We start from the raw sequence: 23,219 nt of genomic DNA on the forward strand, positions 1-23,219 counted from the left end.
CTCTATTAGAAGAAATAAAAGCTCCCAACCCCTTTTGTTGCCTATGAAATTACACAACCAGCTAGGGATAAAACAAAAAAAATGCCCCAAAACCTCCAATGAGAAGAAAAACTGTCATTTGATATTACATCTGGGTCAATGTTTAGAGTAGCTTCTAACTGCCATGTCATTCTTCACAGCACCTGCTCCTTATTTGCAGTTTTTTATTAGCAGCCACCATTTTGTACCCTGTCTTCAGCTTGGCAAATAGCCAGCACTGCTCAAAAAAAAAAAAAAATCAGTGCGTACTTGTCACAAACCCCTCCCCAGCACCCTTGATAGCTTCTCTCTGGATAGGTTCCCCCCCGGGCTGAACAGAAATAAGCAGTAGTTTGGAACAGGACACTGTTGCTGGAGCTTGTCCAAATCCCTGTGGCTCTGCTCAAGCCAGTCTGACACTTGATACTAAAGCCACCCTCACAGCAACTCCCTCTCCAGAGCCTCTACCTCTTCACTGTGCTTAACCCTTTGCGAGCACTATCAGCCTTGCTGCTCTAGCAGGTCACTTCTTCGGCAGGAAAAAGGCTGTCAGCTGTTCAAGCTGCACCACGTTCCCCTAGCAGCTCCCTGAACCTCAGTCAAGTGCAACATCTCTTTGAGTGCCCAGAAGAGGCTGTGTTTTCCCATTTTTGCCACAAAAACTTGCCTCAGATTGATAATCTGCTCCTGCTGGTAACAACTAGAAGTGCCCCTCTGCCTCAGGTAAGTTTGACCTCAGGTGAAGACTGAACCCCCATCCTGGGGAAAATCTGAGGAGAGAGAAGGGACTATTATTGTAAACAAGCGAGGTGCTCCTTATGGGGTCCTGGGCAACAGCATCCAATACAACAAAGATTTACATATACCAACTCACAAGCTCTTCGTACTTATAAACTGAACATACAGATTATATACACCATGTAATACACCAAGTGATGGGACAAAACAAGTGTACTCTCTAAACACCTCAAAATTAATGCTGTGCTTTGCTGGGTGCTGCTAGGCCTTCAACCAAAGGCAAGGAAAAACATGTGGAATGATTGCCTAAAGCGTAACCCTCAGCTAAAAGGAGAGGCCTAAAAGGTAATGGAAAATGAGAATCGGGCCAGGCATCTTGGAAATATTTTTCCTTACTGCAAGGTGATCCAGCATCAGGCAACTCCTTTTTCACTTCTTTTGTTTTGTTTTATTCTTATAATTGTGCTGTTGGATAATAAAATGAAAAATATCATGGCAAGCTTGAGAAGAGCCCAGTTCTTCTCTGCCTGTATTTTGTTGCGACAGGGTGACTCAGAGATCACAGGGGCTGCACACCTGATGTGGAGTGGAGGAAGAAGGAAGTGTGAACAAGGCACACTGGGACAGACCTGTGTCATAGCAGTGATACGAGCTGGCTCAGAGCTCTGCCCCCCTGTGCCTCACTGGATGCAGGCTTCCTCCGGAAAGGGAAGTGGCAATGCTTCCTTTAAGTATAAAACTACCTTCTGGTGTCTGAATACGTGACACCTACTAGAAACAATACCCAAAACTTATAAAAATTACCTTACATTATTATAATACTCTCTCCTTTCTCTAGCTTGCTTGGTTTGGGCTTTTTACAGCTCCCTGTATACCGTGAAGAGACACAGGAGATCATGAATAACTGACAGAAACCTTCAGGAAAATCCTCACATATTTATGAAGAAATAAACTCTTCTCTCTTACACATCCAAGGAATCTTGATGAGTAAACTCTTTGAAATTAGTTGTCTTACAAAAAAAAAAAGAAAAAAGAAAAAAAGAAATTCAAGTCTGTGAGTCTCTGGATATCAAAAACGTGCAGCTTTTTCCATCCTCTGTGCTCCAGTCAAGCACTGGCACACCAAAGAGAAGACAGTGCAAGGTGCTGCTGTGTGGTCCACAGAGACTGTATAGGCTTTAGATCCAACAGAGAAACATTCCCATCTGTACAATGGCAGGTGGCTCCAGCCTTCTCCGTCTCCTTGGAGCTAGAGAATCATGGATGACGGAGGTGAAAGCATAAAGCCCTGCAAAGCAGTACTGTCTCAGGAAGTTGTTCAGCTACACCAAATGCCACTGGCATCAGAACCTAAACACTTCTGAAACATCTCTCTTATTTTTCACCTGCTTCTCCTGAAGCACAGCAGAGTTTGGGGTGGCTGCACAGCAGAGGAAGACAACAAACCTGCTTTTTGTCTACCGAAGAACACTGTGCATTTGTTCCCCTGTGTATCAACATACAAAGAAACCAGCATGTGGCTCAGAGACTCAGACTTACACAGCTGCCAGGTAACTAAGGGTCCTGGGTGATACAAGCAGGTATAAAACACTTGTGGAACACCTCCAGCCTTAGCTGAAAGCCCAGAGCCTCCTCTATTTGAACAAAGTGATGTGCAGAGCTGATGCAACTACAAATCCAAAGAAATAGCTGCCTCAATGCTGACTGGAATAAATAAACGCAGCAAAATGTAATGAGCCATAAGCAATAACAGGGCATTACACACCGAGGAACCGTGGCATCTTCTATAACACTGGGAACAGAAGAGATGGACAAGACACTGAGTCAACCTATGAACAGATGGATGTGTTCTTCTGTAGCACATTGTGTCCAGATTATGGCAGAAAATGATAGCTGCAGTGGCAGGTCTTCATGCCCATCTCCCACTGGAAGCAAAACTGCGGCTGAAGGAGAAGTTGACCTCACTGTTTTTGTACTTTCCCCATGCTCCAAATGGCACTATGACAACTGTGCTGTTGTCTTCTGTTCCAAATTGCATTGCCTGAGAGAAGAAACAAATTGTCACCTTCATCATCTTCCCTTGAAAAGGAAACTAGTGCCTGGGCCCACATGGGACAGCATGCCCTGAAGTCAAAGACTTTCTTGCCCCCTTCCAGCCCTGATGTGGCATTCTGGTGTGCCCCAGAGCTTTCTACAGGATATGCCACCATCCAGAACCCTGGTGAGAAACTGGCCACTTCTGTGTATGCTGATGACGTATTCAGCACAGGAATAAACTGCCGTTATGGTCCCATGCAGTTCAGTGGCTCATGAACTAAGCAAGTTAAATAAAATTATGCTTGGCAAGGATGTGGCAAGACCTAGGGTAAGGAAAAGGCCAGCCACCAGGACTAGCAAGTGTCTCAACCAGCACAGTTCAATTCCCTTGAACGTGTTCTTTTTAAACTTTGTGGTTTTTCTTAAAAGCAAACCAAACAAAAACCAACAAGCATTCGGTGCCAAGAGAAGACCTGGCATTACCTGTTCAGTGACAACATGGGCAGCTTCAGCAGGATCATGGCACTGGTTAATGAAGTCACAGATCTCTTGACTGTTCACCATGAAGTTAATACCGTCTGTAGTGAGGACCAGGAAGCTGTCATCTGCATGATGCAACTGCAATAAAGGCAAATGGTATGCACAACCGATGGAGTAGGTGCTGCAAGACAAAGTAACTGCCTTCATTTTGTTTACACTCTTGTTGTCAAGGCCTTTTTTGGGGGGTCCTGCATGCTCTCCAGCTTTCTGTGCAAGGACTAACTGGAACCCCCAAACCCTCGGCTAGCAAAGGCTGCCTCTTGAACCCTCAAGTACATCCATCAGCCACATAGACTGTGTGCCCTGTCCTCAAGGAGAGCAGCATAAGGTGCTTCCAGTTCTAGGGGACTCTGAATACACTGAGCACAAAAAAACCAGATCCATGTTACCTACTAAAGAAAATGCTTCCTTAAACTGAGCATTTCAAAGAAGACATAGTAGCACTGTGGTCATATTCTTAAAACCCTCAGGCCCTGTGGGAGGTGTTTTATTAGGACCAACTGAATAGAAGTTCCTCGCGCTCTGGGAGGTGCACTGGGGAAAAGTATCAAACAGAATATAAGCTGAATATAAGCCTTCCTGCAAAAGTGAAGGCAACTCTGCTGAATACCTTCTGGGTGGTTAATTTGTTTTCTGGACATCTACAGAGGTAGGGTAAGATGCATGCAACTGCCCTTTGCTCCTCCCTTCCTCCCAAGTGTGCAAAACTCTATATATTGTACTTTTTTCAGTGACAGCTCATCCATATTCCAAGTTCTCAGCCATGGTTTTGTATCAGCATTGACCTCATAATTATTCATTTGACCACAAGCCTCAAACAGACTAACACTTTTGTATTTCAGTAATGGATAACACATGTTATCTTTCTTCCCTAATCCTATATTGTACTGCAATAAATGGAATTTGGAAGTTGATCTGGCTGAATTTAGTCTCAGGACCAGATTCTTTTCTGTCCTGTTAGTGTTAACCTGAAATTACTTAATTAGAATTGGTCTCCGGTCACTTCACCACAAATGAAAAAACAACAGTTGGCCATCAGGTTTCACATGGGCACATGTTATGTGGGTAACCACCACCTGCACCTATGACACCTGAATATTGCTGTCCCTGCCAACCAGGCCTTCTTTTACCTTAACCCTTTTTGTTTCTGGCTCGGCTATCACACCAATGCTTTTAAGATCCAAATCTCCTATGCTCCGCGTCATTGCAAGTCTACCATTCACATGAGGTTGTCCCAAACTGTTCCAAGCAATGAAGCCACCGCACTTCTTAATCCTGTCCAGAGGCACAAAAGAAAAAATGAACGAGTTATTGCTTCACACCATTACCCCTGTGTCCCTCTAGTTTCTGCTAGAAACTGCTGCTGATGTGGAATGGGATACAGAGGACCTAAGCTGCGAGACTGAGGGTTGTTTTTTGCTATTAAAGGGCTCCATAGAAGGGATATGGCTTGGTGGGCTGAGTCTTTACCTGGGAACCATAGTGCATTTCTTCAGGTCTTGGTTCTAACTTGGCAGTCTTGGACAAGTCTGAACCATGTGCTCATGGCGCTGCGCTGAGTTCTAATGCTACTGATCTTACTGCTGAGGCAGTTTATGCTCATGCAGGGTTTTCCACATCCCTGGTCCTCTAAATGGTACCAAATGAATTAAGGAAAGCAGCTGTGCTGCTTACTGCCAGTGGTCTTGGGGTGTTATTTCAACTCTCTACTTTCTTCCAAGCCCAACCCAGCAGAAAACACAACACCCTGACCGAGGCTGTTCCCTGGGAAACCACATTATCAGCCAACAGGTACCTGTCCTTCTCCTCCCTTCTTTCTGGAGTATGGTCAATGGTGAGTTTCATGGCCTTTCCCTTTCGACACAGCAGAGCACGACTGTCTCCCACACTTGCCACAACCAGCTCAATGCCATCCCGGAGCAGAGCCACTGTTGCAGTGGTCCCAGAGTTCATCAGAGATGCTATAAACGTCATTGCAAAAAGAGAGGTTTTAGCACTGTCTCTAAGTATGGGACCATTTATAACAGCAACTGTTTCAATTGGTAAAGCAAAGACAACTTGTATTCTACATTACCAGAAAGTAGCTGCTTTTAAGTTTAAACTAAATCTACATATAAAAAAAAATAAATAAATACAGCAAACATGCATGCATGTAGGACTGGGGGACAGGGTAGAAGTGGAAAGGATGAGTATTTCTGTGCAACAACATGGCTCCATGCAAAGAGGGCAAGTGAAGTAAAGTGATACAAGGTACAGTGGCTTCATTTCAGCATGCTGCAAATAGTTTTTCTGTCCCACTAGCTCACCTCAAGTTACAGGGTTATTGTCCCTACCCCTGGGAGCAAAAAAGCTGATGGCTTCTCTGTTCTGTTAGGTGGTGAAGTAACTCATTGCTGCTTACTCAATTACAGTTGAGTAATAATAATAGTAGCTCCACATAGTTTGCCAGAAGAGAAACATTTAGATTGCTCCTCTACCTAAGTCTGGGGTGGATCCTCCCACTGCTTTCTGAGTTGCTCCCTCTGCTTCCCCCAGCCTTGCCAAGAGGTGAAGCATTCAGCCAGCAGGCCACTGGCCATTTACAGAAAGGGATGCTGTTGCCTTCAGGCCCTCACAGCTTGCTGGGGGTCCCAGCACAAAAGTGAAGCTGGATTCCCCCTTGCCTTGTGCCTGCAAACCCATGCAGTAAGCTGGCAGTGGCTTTCCGAGCAATCTGCGCTGGTCACTGGTGGGATCACTTGACAGGCGGTGTACAGTGGCTGCTGAGAAGGCAAAACAGAGCTCTAGCTGTTCTCTTCCTTCTCTTAGAGAATAAGTGAGCTGAGCTGACTGACTGTGTTCAGAGACCTGGCTGAATTAACGGGCATGAGTAAATTTAAGGGCTTCTCATTTCAATTACTACAATGCTTTGGAAAAAAAAAAAAAAAAAAGAAAAGTGCTTGAAAAGGAGAAATGTGAGTCTGCAGGTTTCAGAAAAGATCTGCAGTTTTATCTGTGGTGATGGAAATGTCAGAAGAACTGTCCAACTTTCTTTTTTTGTATGCCTTTTGAAAGGAGCAGTCCTATTTTACAGTCAAGTATCTTCCCTTCCTGCAAATTATGCAAAGGTAACCCAGTGAGAGGTGTCTGGGAAGCTGTAACTCCTGCCAACTTGAGCTATTTCAGTAAAACGCCTGGCCAGGACAAGCTATTGCCCAGAACATATTTGCATTCACAGTCACTGCAAATGCCCTTGAAATGCCCTCTACAGATCTCCTGCATTCTGGAATTTTCTGGGGTTTCCAGGTTTTAAAAGCAAGCCAATTCAAAAGGGATTTAGGGCTAACTTAGGAATGAGAATGCCAGTTACATTCCTGTTTTCACATGTGTTAATTAAACATCTTTCCACCACTGCTTCTGCAGAGCTCAGCTACAACTACATGCACTCCCACCTCTGGCCCTGCAGCCCTGACCCCAGGGAGGCAGGATGGATCAGAGGCAGGACTGCGTGTTTGAGCCGGAGGAATGCCAGCCAGCCCCATCTCTGATCAGCTACCAGCAAACTGCATATCTGCAGCACAACGCCCTGTGTGCCACAGATACAAAAATCCAAGAGCTCTGGGATCTTGGCAACTTCTTTTCCCCTACCTGCAAGGTCCCAGCACCACATAAATAAAATGGGGTTGGGAGTAAATCGAAGTGCACAAAGCCCTGAGAGGTGCATTTGAGCCTTGTTGTGCCACGAAAGCAGTGAGTTGATGAATGCAAAACTCACAAAACAGTCTGAACTAGGCTTGTGTTATTATCTAAAACAGGTATTATTACTGCGCCGCGTTATTATCTAAAATAGGTATTATTACTGCAGTGAAGACTGTGTTTAACTATACACTTAAAAATGCATCAGTCATGAATATCAGCCATGGTGACCTTGGTCAAATCTTAGACTATGTTACAGCTGCTATGCAGGCTACAATATTCCAACTATTTAGATGCCAGCAGCTTCTGACTGTTCAGGTAAGCACTGATATCCTGTTTCTAATTTGGAGCAAGGATTAGTCCAGTGCAGGCTCGCTTTGAGGCACATTTGCAAAGTAAAATGCTAATAAACAGCAGTATAATTAGAAATTTTAGTAGAACCAGTAAAATACCTGTTTTAGCCAACAGTTAAAAGAAGCAAAATGAAGAACTTACGTAAAACTACCTTTTTATTTCACAGAAGATACATTTTATGTAGATGTTAAAATTAATGCAGAATTGTTGCTACTCTCCCATTTCATTCCTTGGTTTTGGAACTATGCTGACAAACATATGCAGTTTCTGAAAAATTTAGGATCCGTAGTCATAGAATCATAAAATTGCTAGGTTGGAAAAGACCTTTGAGATCATTGAACCCAACTGTACCTGTCCACTAAGCACTTTATCTACCCATCTTTTAAATACTAGTCTTTAATTTTTAAATGACTGGAAACATTTGGATATTCAGATCAATCTGCAGCTTTCAAGCGCTAACTCTGAAAGCCAAAAGAACCACCATCACAAAATCAGGGGATGGTGCTAAAGGACAAGTCAAGATATTGTCCAAAATTGTGGTAATGTTCATAGTGACTTGAGCTTTATATAGATTTATTAGTCAAATAGCACTTCCAGAAATACAAAAGCTGCTTACACTCTCTTCCTTGGAACCAGTGTGTGATCTGGGTAGGGGTGCAGAAACAGGGCTATAGCTGGACTACGTGAGTTATTGGATTTCCAGCGCAGCTCAAAAACACAGGAATGATGATGGGATAACATTTCTAATACTTTACAACTGCTGCTAGGTCATTTAATAATATAAAAATATGTTGCATCAGCATATATCTATATAGTGGTTTTAACAATTAAAGAGTTTATTTTGTTTTCCTAACAATATCACTATAAAACTAAGATCTTTCAATAGGTTCTTAACACTCACTGGACAACTTTTACTGCAAGTCATCTCTACTAATGTGACAAAGAGGATGTGGGAACCTTCCAGTAGTCCAGGCTAGGAACCGCCGGACTCCTTCACCTGGGACAAAATTAAGCAGATCTCTCTTGCCACTGAAGCCCAGCATATAGTGTCCAGGGCCTCCAGTTCTAGAGCTGCTGACCAGGTACAGTGTCTGCCATAAATAACACGCACACAGAGGCAAATAGGAAATTCACCCAGGGACTTCGTTCAAACAAGATAAACCTGCAACACTGGAGATGAAAGAATAAGGGCTGCAGAGCAGGGGAAGCAGTCGCTCTTGGCTTTGCCTGCACCATCTTTTGCAGGTCATACTTGAGGCTTACACACACACCTTTGGCCACAGATAAATCAGTCTTGGTATTACTGGGGAACTGCCCCCGTTCTCGCCATCTCACTAAAATTAGGTGACAAAACCAGTTCAAATTCAGTTAAAATAAAAGCTACATTTTTTTTTTTTCTCCTGTGGAGGTAGGTAATCAACAAATCACCTAAAGAATTCTATTAATGCTTGAGGGCTAGCAGTCTCATTTATGGCAAGAGTGGCCACTGAAGAACATGTCCAATGCAGAATATCTGTTCCTTAGAGTAATTTATTTTTAATGTGTATATATATATTTATACATGACACCAAAACATGGAGTTCAAACCAGTACCAATTAAAATGGGGCCATCTTAAAGGCACTGAATAGAAGCATATAAATCATTCTGACCCATGGGAAAATATGCAAAATAAACACTCCTTTAATGCTGTAATTAGTATCTTCTACTTGATTGGGCAATAATCAAGGCCCTTGGATAAAAAGGTGGCCTTTGTAACATCAATAGATTTATGAAATATTTAAGTACAATTTCTGCAGCTCTCCTTTTTCCTCAGTGTTGCAGGTTAACACATTCAAAGAAATAAAAACTGTATGTTTGAATGGTAATTAAAAATAACAAACAACAAACCCCACTATTTTTTAAATTTGCTTATTTTTAAGTAACTTTTGCTGTTTGCTCAGCATAATAAGTTTCCAGGAGTGCCTTTCAAACATAAATACATCAATTAATACCTGGCTATGTTTTAATAAGATGGCTATTCCAGAAGTGAGTGGCCAATGTGATTAGAGTTGGATGCACTAAACACAGAGGTCAGTGGACAGACCCCTAGTTTGTTTCTCCGAGTGGTGGATGGCAGGGAACAGAAGCAGCATCAGAACCTTGTAGGACTGCAGTTGGCCAGGTTTATCTTGCATTTCTCCAGACAGATGCTTGAATTTCCTCAAGCACATGATTCACTTCTTTATTTCTAACCTTGCTGAGAAAAGCTACTCAGCCTTTACATTTCAGATGTAGTGGCTGGTCAAAAATATCAGAAAACTCTGTCCATCTGTTTTAACAGTTGTCCCACAGATAATGGGACATGAGCTTCCTTTACTGTGTCCTTACCTACATTTATCAGCAATTCAAAATTGTCTGGATATATTTAAATGTGTGGTAAATGAAAATGCATTTTATAAGAGATATCAAACACCATGCTTCAGGGCTCAGACATATCTCTAAGCTGTTAATGATGGGAAAGGTTTTATGCGTAGGACAGATTATCCCAGATCTGCCTATCGCAAGTCTCTTGCGCTTCTGTGTGAAGTAACAGGTACAGATCACTGTCAGCAGGGATATGGGACCAGTCTCCAGCAAGCCAGCACTAGTCAGCTGCACTAGTGACCTGCACACCAGACACACTAGTAGTATCTGGAACACAAACATATAACTTTTTTAACTGAAAGCTCACAGAAACTATTGTGCTATGTGTTTTCCGTCTATACTTTCAAATACTCGGTTATTTTAAGTGACCTACAAAGGGCCGTGCCTTTGAAGACATAACTAGGTGCCCCAACAAGGCACAGCTCTAGTCCTGTTAAATTTGTGCCATTATAGGAGATTCTCACCCCATACTATAAACAATGCATCATGCATTATCCAGGCAATTCTGGCTACAGAGATTTGCCTCAGGACTCAGGTTCCTTCAAACACCCAGCCACACAATTTCAAAGCTGGTCATGTGTTAGTAAAGGCCTGGACATCCTAGACATGCACTTGCGTTTTTTGCAGACACAATGAAAGGATTGAACCCTGGCAGGGCCATCTACTGGAACAAGACTAAGCTATTATTGTCCACTTCATCAGCTATAGCCAGGTTTCAAAAGGTCTTGGGGAGCATCCAATGTATCCCAGATACCCAGGGTTACATAGCCAGCCACCATTTTCAAGATACTTATAGCAACAGCCTTGACTGTCACATCTCGAATAGCCATAATTAATCACAAATTTTGCTGGCAAACTCAATCAGTTTGGAAGCAGGCTTCTAACAACAATACATGCCAAGCATATAAATTTTATGTAACTCTCAAGACAGCAGCAACAGCAAAAATATCAACACCAAACAGTCAACATAGTACTGAATTATTTTAACAACAGATATGCAAAATGTTTAATTTGTTCAGAAATCCTCGCTTGTCTCTGCAGCCTGCTACTCCACTCTAGTTTTACAGTCTTCAGCTGGGCAACCAGTCAAGAGCACGGGGCACTCTTTGATACGCCTGGCTCATGCAAGAGCTTGAAGGTGCTCAGCCTGTCTGAGAAACACTAAGTGTTTGCCAGAGCGTGGCCCCTGTGGATCTTTGACAATGTTTTTGCCTGCTTTTGCCCTCTATTTTGTTTGGCCTCAAACATTTTAATGAAGAGGGTTTGTCTGGTATCTTGGTAACCGCTACATAAATTTGCTGGCATTTGCATTATATTTCATTAAGCAACAGCAGTTAGCTAAACGATATGAACAAAAAAAAAAAAAATCCTAGAAGCAGTTCCAAAATGCTCAGCTTGCTGTACAGCTCAGATGTCAAATATTGGTGTTTTCCAGTTCTGTAGGTCTCATGTACAAAATGCTATAACCAGAAACTGTTTTCTGAATAATATATCAAGTACAATCCTTCTTTTCAAGGAGCTCCTCTAACACTTAACACTTGAAGGTCACTTCAATGAGCCAAACCAAGAGCTGTCCTGCTAACAAAGGGGAAGGGAGGGGCACAAATTTAACAAATCTTCAAGTTAGTGAAATGAAAGGTCCTGATCCATGGAAGCACATAAGCCTGTATTCAGATATTTTCTTGAATCTGTGTTTTTAAGAAAACACATTTGCAAGGAGAGTCTTGAATAAAAAACACATCTCTTCTACTGATGTGTCTCATGAGTTCAGTTAAAACTCATCCGTTAGGTCAAAAGCGACTCTCGGCTTCTTTTTACCACATCATTATTTTTAAGGGATTTCAATATAAAAAAATAAAACGGGATATAACAGGGAAATGAGTGTTATAGATTTGATCTCCTTTTTTTAAGGGCTGCATTTCAGGACTTAAAAACTTTTTATCCTGATACCCCTGTACCAGGTAAGAGCAAACGAGGCTTGTACCAGGTAAAAGCAAAGGTGTATACCCCTCACAGGGCTGCAGCAGTCAAGCTACCTGTCCTGCCAGGAAATATTTGAGTCATCTAGCAGCTAAAGTGCAGGAAGCCACTCCTTTACTTAGTTGTATTCATTCATTTCTTAAGAAAAGTAGCTTAAGAATACATACCACTTCAGACCCCAGAGGGTTTGTTGGTTTCAGGCCTTCATTGGAAAGAAAATTTTTATAGCTTCTATTCTTCTCAATTGACCTCAGTCAATTGCCAGCACCTGCACTGGGACAGGTTTTTTGTTGTTGTTGTTGTTGTGGGGTGGGTTTTGATTGGGTTAGGTGTTGGTTGTTCTTGGTTGTTTAGGTTTTTTTTAAGACAGGCTAAACTGACTCTTACAGTTTTATCTCATGACTGAGGAAGCTCCTGTGACAGAACCAGGATGGGGAGTTCTACCCCCCCTTCCCAAGTTACTCTCTGTAAACGCGAGTTGCTGGAACTGGAACTTCAGATATACTTATTCTCTAGATATGTATACAAGAACTGGATTAACAGCTAGGAGTAAAGAGCCTAAAAGGGCTTGTGCCAGCTTTACCACAGCCTTACCACAGCCAACCTTGTTTTCCTCTTCACTGCTGTTTTCCCCTTTCACACTCGGCTACTCGTGTGATTCTGTTCATGCAGAAGCAACATCAATTGTATTAATTTTGGATTACTTTTCTCCTTAGATGCAGCAGCCAAGTTAGAAAGGGAAACTTTTGACACTGTTGCTTTTAACCCAGGGGAATAACAGCTTTAAGAAACAAACAAACAAGTACCAACCAACCAAAAAAAACCCAAAGCAAAACAAAGCAAAACCTTACCAAAAATCCCACCAAAAAAGCCAAATGAAAACCCTTCTCCAGGTTTCTCACACAGTCGTTATGCTCCTTGCAAATCTAAATCACTCTTTGCTAACATGACAAACATTTTCCTTGACAGAATTGTCTTAGGAGAAATTCACTGATGATTATGCTAGCATTCAGATTAATAACTTCCCCAGTAAATTTGGTTTAGACTTTTAGAAGCTTTTTCATTTTAAGGAGGTAAAGCTATTTGTTTCATCTGCAGTAAGTGATCAGAGCAAAATCCTATGCTAAGTAAAACCAGTTTCAAGCATTTTTCTGGATATCTTACTACAAAACTTCTGAACAAATAAGAAAAGCCTTATTCCCCATATCTGTACAAGTCAAATATTTTTTTACCTACCATCAGCAGACAGATTAACGTGTCTTTCATATGCTTTGTTTATTTCTAGAAAAGCTTTGTTCAGAACATTTTCCAGGTTCTCCTCCTGAGCAAGAAATTCTCTGGAAACAAACAAGCAAATAAAAAATTAAACTTCTTTCCAAGAAATATACAACTTGGTCAATCTCTTCCATAGTCTTATCCCTTCCCTGCATGCATTGAATAATGCTGGATTTCAGTAAAAAGGTAATACGATTTTACTAATGAGCTGCACTGGAAGCATAATCCTGTAATTTTGCAAATAGATAAAACTTCTCTCCCAACACTCAGGGATATGACACAAGAGACACCAATGAGTGTAAGCAAGATGTAGGTCAGTGATCACAGTGACTCCATCTGAAAACAGCTGATTCACACTCTCCCTGTGTTCCCAGTCCTTTCCTGGAAGGTGGGTACAGCCTAATTTCCTCCCTTGTCTCTGTGGGCTTGCTCAGTGAGGCAGGCACCATACAAAGTAAGTAGTTCATCGTGTGTCTGTAGTAACAGACGGCTCCAGTCTGGTGTTCCTGCTGTCCTCTGGGGATAGGTGGCTAAATAACCTAGGAGGATTAGCGACAACATATGACCCACCAGTTCTCTTTCAGTCCTAAGGAAGGAATCTCTAACTCATTCGACACGCATTCACTTGATGCACACTTACTTAATATATTTTTCCATGTACTTGTCACAGAAGTCTGCTGCTGCCGCCCCACCATGTCCATCGTATACTGCAAAGTACAGGACATCCTCCGTCAGCTGAGCATAATCAAACCGGTCTTCATTTTCCTTACGCTTCCCGATATGGCTAGCACAGCCCACCTTGGCCAGACTGACTTTTGGAATTGGCTTCCCATACTTTATGCTTGGTGGGAGGAGAATAGGTTCGTCAATGCGATTGTCCCAGATGCCAAAGCTGTCCCATGTGGTAGGTCGCCCGCTCCCATCTGCATCAAAGCGAGAAGCACGGCGCTCAGAGATGGAGCTGTAGCACGCAGCTGTCGGACGCTTCTCGTCTTGCAAGAGGCGGGACGTCAGCACAGCTCTCCTCCTTACTTGATACCCTCCATTTCGTACCAAATTAATTAAAGTAGCTGTTGACATAACTTGTCTGCACTGAGATTCGTAGGAATAAAATATCAAGAATAGAAGCTAGACAGCTGCTGGAATGTCTTCAAGAACAAAGAGAAAACTGATCAGGAAACAAGAAGCACAGGAAGAGAAATTTTCAGTTACATCATTCACGAAACAATGTCACCCCCAGAGCCCGCTAATCATGCAACGCATAGCACTGCCAAGAAGAAACTCCAGAGGCATCTGCATGACTCACCGAGAAACAATCCTACGCAGACCAGCCCACATCTAGCAGGGAGTTCTGCAGATAGATCAAGGTAAGGCATTTCTGCCAGCTGCCTGCATAACGATATCCTGACTTTTCAAAGGCTGAAGAAGTTGTGATGGAGCAAAGAGGGGTGATAATGAATTTACTCCGTGTCAGCTAAAATATGAATATGTGAAAACATGAGGCAAGGTCATGAAAACGAGCTTATCGTGCATGCTCTTCAAACAATTGCTGAAACATCTGCTCTGAGGCTCCTGGAGGGAAGGAGGAGAAATATATTTGCTTAGATTTTAAAGAGCATTTTTCATCTGTACATGATAATCAGTTCTGTCATGTTTATTGAGGTCTTGAACAATACTTCACCTATACCAATCAGAATTGTATCTGTAAAACTGAAATATTTGTTAAAACTACTTTTTTTAAACTATGACACAAAATCTGTGTGTTTGCCAAAACACACAGTCCAAAGTAATTTAGTGAGCAGTTGCTTTAACAGAAAATGGCTGTGACATGAGCTGTCTGGAGGTCTCCATTGAAGTTGTCTGTTCACAGCTCAAAGCGTGTTGCTTTAGATGCTCATTTTACCTTTCACGCAGTTCTTAGATGAAGAAAGGTTTCTTTACTTGGCATTTAGAGAGTAACAGTTAACTTGATAAAGAAACCAAAAGTGCTGAGAATCACTGTTGTTCTACTAGACTAATGTGGGCTTGGCACACAGGTGAGTGGAACTGATCACTTAGAATGTTAAGGTTTTCCATTTTATTGTGGAGTGACAGCAACACCACAGCCTTATTTCAGTATACTTAGAGATATTTAAAAAGTGATTTACTTCCTCGAGTTGATTCTTTTTTTCTGTTACCCTTGACTTATAACAACAGTATGTTAACTTCCTCTGCGAAACACAGCATGACCAAACTGACAGCCTGCCAATTAACGAAACTCACAAAGTTGTTTTCACTTCTGTTAGCTTGAAAGGAGAACATGAAATGTTAGATATATTTAGATTTCAGCATCCAGAGCATGAATCAGAGGATTAATGTAAAATCTCAAGCTAATTAAAGCCTTCACTCCCAATCAAATTCAACTCTCAAAGGGCCTTTTTTTTTTTCCAGGCAAGTATAAATACTGATGATGGTTTGGCTTTTCAAGTATGTCTGCAAGTCAGGAGTTGGTCTTGTTGCTGTGATGAAAACAGTTAGGTTATCAGCTGCGCACAGGACAGTCTGTGCTTTCCTAACCCATATATTTGCAAACACAGGGCAAGCCTATCTGGGTAAAACAGGACTGAGGTATTGGAAAGGCGGGGGCACTGGTGTTAAAGCCAAAGTCCAAGACAGGCAGTTGAAGACGAAATTGTAGATGTGATACTGCTGTTGTACTCAGCATTGGTGAGGCTGCGCCTCAAATACTGTCTTCAGTTTTGGGCCCCTCATTACCTTATTGCTCTCTACAACTGCCTGAAAGGAGGTCGTGGAGAGGTGGGTGCTGGTCTACCAAGTAACAGGGGGCAGGACAAAGAGGAATGGCCTCAAGCTGCACCAGGGGAAGTTCAGGTTGGACATCAGGAAAAAATTTTTTCACAGAAAGGGTCATCGGACACTGGCAGAGGCTGCCCAGGGAGGTGGCTGAGTCCCCATCCCTGGAGGTATTTAAAAGATGGGTAGACAGGTGCTCAGGGACATGGTTTAGTGGCAGATAGGAAGGGCTGGACTCGATGGTCCAAGCGGTCTTTTCCAACCTGGTGATTCTACGATTCTATGAGACGGGCGTGCCCCATCCCTGCAGACCGGGCGAAGGAACGGGGAGGGCAGGGGAGCCCGCCCCTCGATGCATCCGGCGGCGCCGCCCGGGGCCAATGCGGCACTTCGATTCCCAGCCACCCGCCGGCGGAAAGAGCGGTGCCGCTGAGCGGGAGCGCCCGGCGCGCTGCAGCGGGGAAGCAGAGGTCTCCGAGCCCTACATCCCAACCCACCCCTCCCCGCAGAGCTCCGTGCAAGCTGCCCCGGTGCGGGAATGCAGCAGCGCTTACCTGGTTCCGCGGCGGCGGCGGCGGGAGCAGCAGCGCCCAGCGGTGCGGGCGCGGCACCTCCCCTGGCCGGGCTGCAGCGGCCCCGCCCCCTCCCGGCAGACCACGCCCTCTCCCTCCCAATCGGAAGCCGAGCTGGGCCGCTAGGCCACATCCCCTCCAAGCCCAGCGACCAATCGGAAGCCGCTCTGGGCCCGCCTCTCCCCCTCCCTCTCGGAACAGCCAATGGTGCGAGCCGCCGCGGGCGAGCCCCCCCCACCGCCCCCGTCCCGCCCGGCGCGCGCCCGGGCACGGGCAGGGAATGGGGCGCGGGGGACGGGAAGGAGGGAGTGAGGGGAACCCGTGTATAATCATAGGATGGTTTGGGTTGGAAGGCCATCTAATTCCAGCCCCCCCTGCCATGGGCAGAGACACCTCACACCAGATCAGGCTGCTCAAGGCCCCATCCAACCTAGCCTTGCACACCTCCAGGGATGGGCAGCCACAGCTTCCATGGGCAACCTATGCCAGTGCCTCACCACCCTCATTGTGAAGAAATTCCTCCTTATGTCTAGTCTACTCTTCCTCTCTCCAATTTAAAGATATTTCCCCTCATCCTATCACTCCGTGGCTTTGAAAAAAGTCCCTGCCCAGCTTTCTTGTGGCCCCTTCAGGTACTGGAAGGTTGCTATAAGGACTTGGAGCCTTCTGTTCTCCAGGCTGAACAAGCCCCACTCTCTCAGCCTGGCCTCCCATGGGCTTATAAGGAGCGACTGAGCGAACTAGGGGGGATCAGCCTGGAGAAAAAGAGGCTGTGGGAGACCTTAACGCTCTCTACAGCTGAAGGGAGGTGGCAGTGTGGTGGGTGTTGGTCTTCTCTCCTAAGCAACAGAATGAGAGGAAATGGCCTCGTTACACTAGGGAAGGCTTAGATTGGATATTAGGAAACATTTTTTTACTGAAAGACTGGTGAAGCACTGGAACAGGCTGCCCAGGGAGGTGACGGAGTCTCCGCACCTCAAATCCTGTGTTCAGTTCTGAGCCCCTCACTGCAAGAAGGACATTGAGGTCCTGGAGTACGTCCAGAGAAGGGAATGAAGCTAGTGAAGGGGCTGGAGAACAAGGTCTATGGGGAGCAGCTGAGGGAACCAGGGGTGTTCAGCCTGGAGAAAAGGAGGCTGAGGGGAGACCTTACCACTCTCTAAAACTGCCTGAAAGGAGGTTGTAGTGAGGTGGGTGCTTGTCTCCTCTCCCAAGTGACAGGTTATAGGATGTGAGGTTGTGCCTCAAGTTGCACCATTGGACATTAGGAAAGATTTCTTCACCAAAAGGGTTATAGGGCACTGGAACAGGCTGCCCAGGGAAGTGGTTGAGTTACCATCCACGGAGGTGTTAAAAGACAGGAGGATGAAGTGCTTAGGGATATGATTTAGTAGTGGACAGGTACGGCTGAGCTTAATGATCTCAAAAGTCTTTTCCAACCTAGTGATTCTATGATTCTGTGTCCCTGGTGGTGGTGGTCAAAAAATGTGCAGATGTGGTACTTCAGAACATGGTTTAGCAGGCACAGTGGTGTTGGGCTGACAGTTGGACTGGATGATCTTAGATGTCCTTTCCAACCTTCAGGATCCTATGAAGACATCGAGCCCTGCACAGTCACCCTATGTGCACTCTGCTGTGTTCCTCGCCTCATGAAGCTGGCCTCAGCTAGGAATAAAGTCCTACACCGGGACAAGCAGGCTGCGTGTGCAGCAACAGCTCGTGGGCTTCTCGAGAAGCCCTCGGGAAACAGTGTTGGTGTGTTTAGGGAAAATGCAGTGATAAATGTAAAACACATTGACTGCTGCTCCAAGGCGCTGTATCTGTGAAGAGCCCCTGCTGCTTCCTTCATACTTGACCCGTGTCCAAACAGCAGTTTGAAGGGATCATTTGCAGGGTGCTGTGCTACTGGCAGTCTTTGACCTTTGACGCAATTTGGCGGATCGGATGACTCTAATTACGAAAGCCCGTGAAACACACCTTCTCACGGTCCCCTAGAGACAAGAGTACTCAACAACAGAAACCTGGAGAAAAAAATGCTAGCCGACAGTTTCCAGAGGATCTTAAGGAGGTCACTGTCAAGTTTATCCTAGATATTTGTGAGGCAGGGAAGTTTTGGGTTTGATTTTTTTGTTTTAAATTTCAAGAACATTATTGTCTCTAACTTTTCTACATGATTGACTTTGACATTATAAAAATCCCTTTAAAATGTGATACTGGACCTGCAGGTTTACAGACTGACAATTGCAGTTTCCAACTAGGGACTTCACAAAGGTACGGATATTTCAGGAAATCAAGGTCTCCTAGCTCTGACTACGGATTCTTAAGAACTTGGACCTAGGTATCTGTAGCTAGGGCTGTTTTCGGCCACATCTTTAATCTGCCAAATCTGCCTCATAATTCTGCTGCAATGTCATCTTTACTGTGTTCTGAGCAAAGCTTGACGTTAGCTGTCTCCCTTTTGTATTCAGTAGGGAATAGCTAAGCAGCCCTAGTGCCCGCTGCACAATATGCCTTGACTGCAAAACCCATCAGCTTCTGGATAGAAAAGCATCAAGAAAACCCCTCACAGCTCTTGCGGTATGGGTCTACTTGCAGAAGAAGGGGTTAAGTAAGTGTGGTAGCACCTACCAGACTGTTTTGGTTTTCAGATAGGATAGGATAGGATATGGTGTAGCACTTGGTTCTTTGAGGGACCTCTGATAGTACTTGGAGGACAGGAGGTAAAAAAAAAAAAAAATCAGAAACAGGAAGGGCAGGGACATGTACTAAAAAATATTTGTTTTCAACTGCAAACAGTTAATTTGGACTTCCCCCTTGCATTTTTTTCCCTAAAGCATGAGTTAAATATTCCAGCTGTCCTAATAAGGAGTCTGCTCCTGCAAGATTATCTTTCTTGCTCTTTTCTGTCTTACTGTCTGTGGTTTTGCTTCTCCATCATGGTCATGACCTTTCCCAGCCTTGCTGCCCATTCTGCTTTATTTTGTTTTTCTTTCCTACACAATTTGCAAATACTTTTCAGTGATTATTTCTCTGCTGCTACCTCTCTTGCCTCTCTTACTCATCCTTCTTTCCTGCACACTTTCTTTCCTGAAATCCAAAGATTTTCAGGAAATTTTGAATCTTTGGATTAAAAAAACCTTAATTGTCTCATGTGACTGGAAAACAAACCAAACTACTGGAGCATCGTTGGGTGCCAGTGTGCTAGCATGCTGCCCTGCCCAGCATTGTAACTGCAGCTGTGAATCTTGGGTGGGTGGAAAAGAAATGTCCATTGTAATCTCCATGTATTATGTGGCAGACCAAGCCAGAAATGCAGAGCAAACTCGTTCTGAACACTGTGCTTTGCTCACCAGCACAGTGTGTTCTGCAATGCCTAACATTACGAATGGACTTACTTTTCCACCATTCTATCTTCATAAGTGAAGAATTGTTCCCTATGGTGCACTCCTACCTGATTATCTCTCTGTACTCTCTAGGTTTTCTAGCAGATTAGAAGAGACCAGAAAGCATCCTGTGGCTGTGGTGAAGGGAAATAGCTTCCCTTTCTGACCTTCAAATAATTGGCAATAGCTATCATTTTTCATGGCAGTTTTCAAAGGCAGCCCTTCAAAGTCAGGAGGGTTAATGTAGGAAAGGCATGCTTGGCTGCTGTCAGACCTTAAGTGCACCAAGAAGCTCCACAGGCTCTACCCCTGCTGTGGGCATTTGACAGCCCTGCTGTCAGCACGGACGTTGGTGCTGGGAAAGCAGCTATTGAGTATCTCTCTGTCCATTGGCTTGGGAACTGAATTTCGGTTCAGGCCCTTGCCCAAACTATGCTGCCTGGCTGTGCTGATCCTATGCTTCCCTGGCTGATGTAACTTCTTGGCTTGATTTCAAACTGTCTTTCTCTGTGGTCAGGCTTGGTGGTCCATGGATTGTGGCTGACCCTCTTGTTGTCACCAGCTGGCCTGGCTCTCTTTGTTTGGGTGCTATGGGGCTGTCACTGGGGTCTCTGCCTGCCTCATCATCACCCTCATCCCCAGCTTGTCTGCCCTGGTGGAGCAGCTGTGCTTCTCCTTGCTGACTAGGACTGCACATAGTCCTCTGGGCGTGGGTGAAAGGCGGCTTCCTTCTTCAAGGGAAATGCACTTTTTGCACTCTTGCCAAGTACTGCCCTTCCATAAATAATAATAGTGTTAACACTGAAATGTGATTTAAGAAATCTAGTAATGGTTCTGCCCACGAAACAGAAGACTAAAACTATATTATTTTGGCACTGTTCAAGTGACATGTGATGCCTAATTCTCAAACTCATGCTCTATACTTCTACGGGTGATGTGTCACCCCTTGTGTGCTACTGATTGTCTTACTCGAGAAGTTTCTATCTCCTTTGGGACCTATGACTTACTTACACAGAGACAGAAGGCATTCTGAAACGGGACAGTTATGGTGCAACTGAAAGAGATTTACAGGAGCACCCAGATCAAACTGCTGTCTCTAAACCAGTTCTCATCCTTAGGAGTTAGCTGTTGCCGTAGGATGCCTCTCAGTTCAGATGACATAGCTTGCTTCTGTCCTGGTAAAGATGGAAAATAAATTCCTATATCTAAACATCATACACTGTCTGGGAAGGTCATGCTTAGAATATTAGCTGTAGTGATTGAAACAAAAGTCAGGTTTCTGTACTGAGTGATCTCGGGTGTGGTGGGTCAATCTTTGCTGGCCGCCAGCTTCCCACCAAGCTGCTCTGTCACTCTGACTCCTCAGCAAGCAGTTCCAGCACCGCTCAGCTGTAGCCAAAACACTTGTCTTCAACTCTGCTCTAGCTACAAAACTAAAGCCCAGCATTATGAGGACTGCTATAGGGAAAGTTAACTACATCCCAGCCTGACCCAATACAACATGTTTCCTGAAAACAATAATAAAAAAGGTTGATCTGATGCTGAAACTTTAAATGGCTTTTGAGTATCCAGGCAGTTTATTTTGAAACAGAAAAAAGTTTTCTGCTGAACTTTTTTTGACCCCAGTGAAGAGTCTGTCTCCTTAAATGCAAGAAGTGAGTTAGAACAGAACGTTCCTAGCCCTTCACATTGTGCCTTTGGCATTCTCCTTTTACAGCATTTTAGCTGTGCAAATTGAACTTGTCCTTGAACCACTGTGAAGTACTGTAAGTTAGAATCACAGAATCACTAGGTTGGAAAAGACCTCCAGGATCATCAAGTCCAACCATTCCTATCAACCACAAAACCATGCCCCTAAAATGGAAATCCTGAGGCTGTTCACAAATCTGTATAATTTAGGAAAACATTTAGACTGATGGTGTTTAGCAGCCCATCTTAACAAATGAGAAAATAGGAAAATAAACTAAGGAAGTTATTCTAACATAAGCTAGTAAAATAAGAAGATAAAATTCAAAACCTGTGAAAAGAATTCAGGCATTAACTTGCCTGAGTACCCTCCTTTTTTCTTTCTGTGCTGTATAGGAAGTACACTAATTAATATTACACTAGTCTATTCTTGTAGTACCTCTGACACTAAAACATATACTTATGTACTTATGTACATGTAAATGTCTACTCTTATTAGCAAGTTTTGCATTTCCTCTTGCTTGTGTGATCCTCCCATAGAGGACTGGTACTGAATTCTTCATTCCAGTGCTGCTCTTCCCCAGAAAAACTCTAGAAACATTTTAATAGTGCAAGATGAAAGCAGCCTGAGGTGACCCAATAAAAAATAGTCATCACAAAAGGAAGATGGGTTCTTTTTTGAGTACACAAGGTGTTTCGTTGACAGGAGAGGTTTGTAAGTGAATGCTGGTTACAGCTGGTGGCTGTGAAGATGGCTGTGTGATGTTTACAGATGTTGAAGTGTTGTCTGTTTTGAACAAATGTAAACTATACTGAGAAGAGTATTCTCAGTAGAAAGAAAGCATTCTCTGTAGAATTTTAAGGTCTCTTTACTAAGCATAAGTGGAAGAGTTAAGACTTTTCTATTTGGATAAAACTACCACATGGCCACATAAAAGTGCTTGATAGAAGTTTCTTGATTTCCTCATTTAGACGAGGAGTTTTCAGTAACTTGAGTATAATTTAAGGTATTTTTCTTATACAACACATCTATTTTTATGCACAGTTTAAAAGCTAATTTATACTAAGCTAAATGTTATTGGAGACAGGAAGGTTTCTTGGACACCTGTTTTTAATATTTATTGAACTGATTCAGTAAATTAAAAATGCTTTAAAATTTGTCTTTCTCCCTATTTTTCATATTACTTGTCTTGGTTTTTTTTTTGCAGTGCCAAATCCAGACAGATTTCTCTAAGTTTCTCTGTAACCTATGTAAAAAACAATTGCTTTCTGGAATGGCTGTGCAGTAGTACAGCTGACCTTGTTTCAGTGACATGGCTTCAGTTTTTACAAAGATAATATTCCAGATGAGAATTCAGTCATCTGTCTGCCAAGAAGAACCACAAGCATATTCTATCTTAATGATTAAAGAATAATCCTAATGACCATCGAAGAGCTGTTGTAATTTGACAGGTTGAAATTATTCTGGCTTTTGAATATGTGCCAAATATTTTAAAACAGGTTTTTAAGTGGTTTCCTTAGCAACCACTCTTCCCTAGAGATCCATGCATGCTGTTAAGTATCATGCTGGGTTCAGACCAGCATTGCAATATTAAAGACACTTGTTTAAAATGCTGCCAGGTCATGAGCACTTCCTTGCTGTCCAACAGCCCCGGACCACGCAGGCACGCTTGCATATGCCAGACTTTTCTACAGCCATGCAAGGACACACCTCTTGGTGGTCAGGTGGCATAGGCGCCCGATGAGTGGGGGAGCCGGCTCTGC

At 43.6% G+C, this 23,219-nt stretch overlaps 1 protein-coding gene across 3 annotated transcripts; it reads right to left on the reverse strand.

The window, feature by feature from the left end:
• Nucleotides 1-1,181: 1,181 nt before the first annotated feature.
• PPM1K (protein phosphatase, Mg2+/Mn2+ dependent 1K) lies at nucleotides 1,182-16,474 on the reverse strand. 3 transcript variants are annotated; one of them, XM_054065769.1, is made up of 7 exons: nucleotides 16,369-16,474; nucleotides 13,662-14,189; nucleotides 12,983-13,083; nucleotides 5,129-5,294; nucleotides 4,464-4,608; nucleotides 3,277-3,411; nucleotides 1,182-2,797 (listed from the first exon to the last, which is right to left on the reverse strand). In XM_054065769.1, exons 2-7 carry the CDS (start codon nucleotides 14,099-14,101, stop codon nucleotides 2,666-2,668), a joined length of 1,119 nt encoding a protein of 372 aa, XP_053921744.1. In that variant the 5' UTR covers nucleotides 14,102-14,189; nucleotides 16,369-16,474; the 3' UTR covers nucleotides 1,182-2,665. The 3 variants fall into 3 exon arrangements, with proteins under 3 accessions (XP_053921744.1, XP_053921746.1, XP_053921745.1); XM_054065771.1 differs by having other exon boundaries at nucleotides 13,662-14,169; nucleotides 16,369-16,432; XM_054065770.1 differs by lacking the exon at nucleotides 16,369-16,474 and adding an exon at nucleotides 14,328-14,593.
• Nucleotides 16,475-23,219: the final 6,745 nt, after the last annotated feature.

The sequence above is a fragment of the Cuculus canorus genome, chromosome 4, assembly GCF_017976375.1.
Source record: "Cuculus canorus isolate bCucCan1 chromosome 4, bCucCan1.pri, whole genome shotgun sequence".
Classification (NCBI taxonomy): Eukaryota; Metazoa; Chordata; class Aves; order Cuculiformes; family Cuculidae; genus Cuculus; species Cuculus canorus.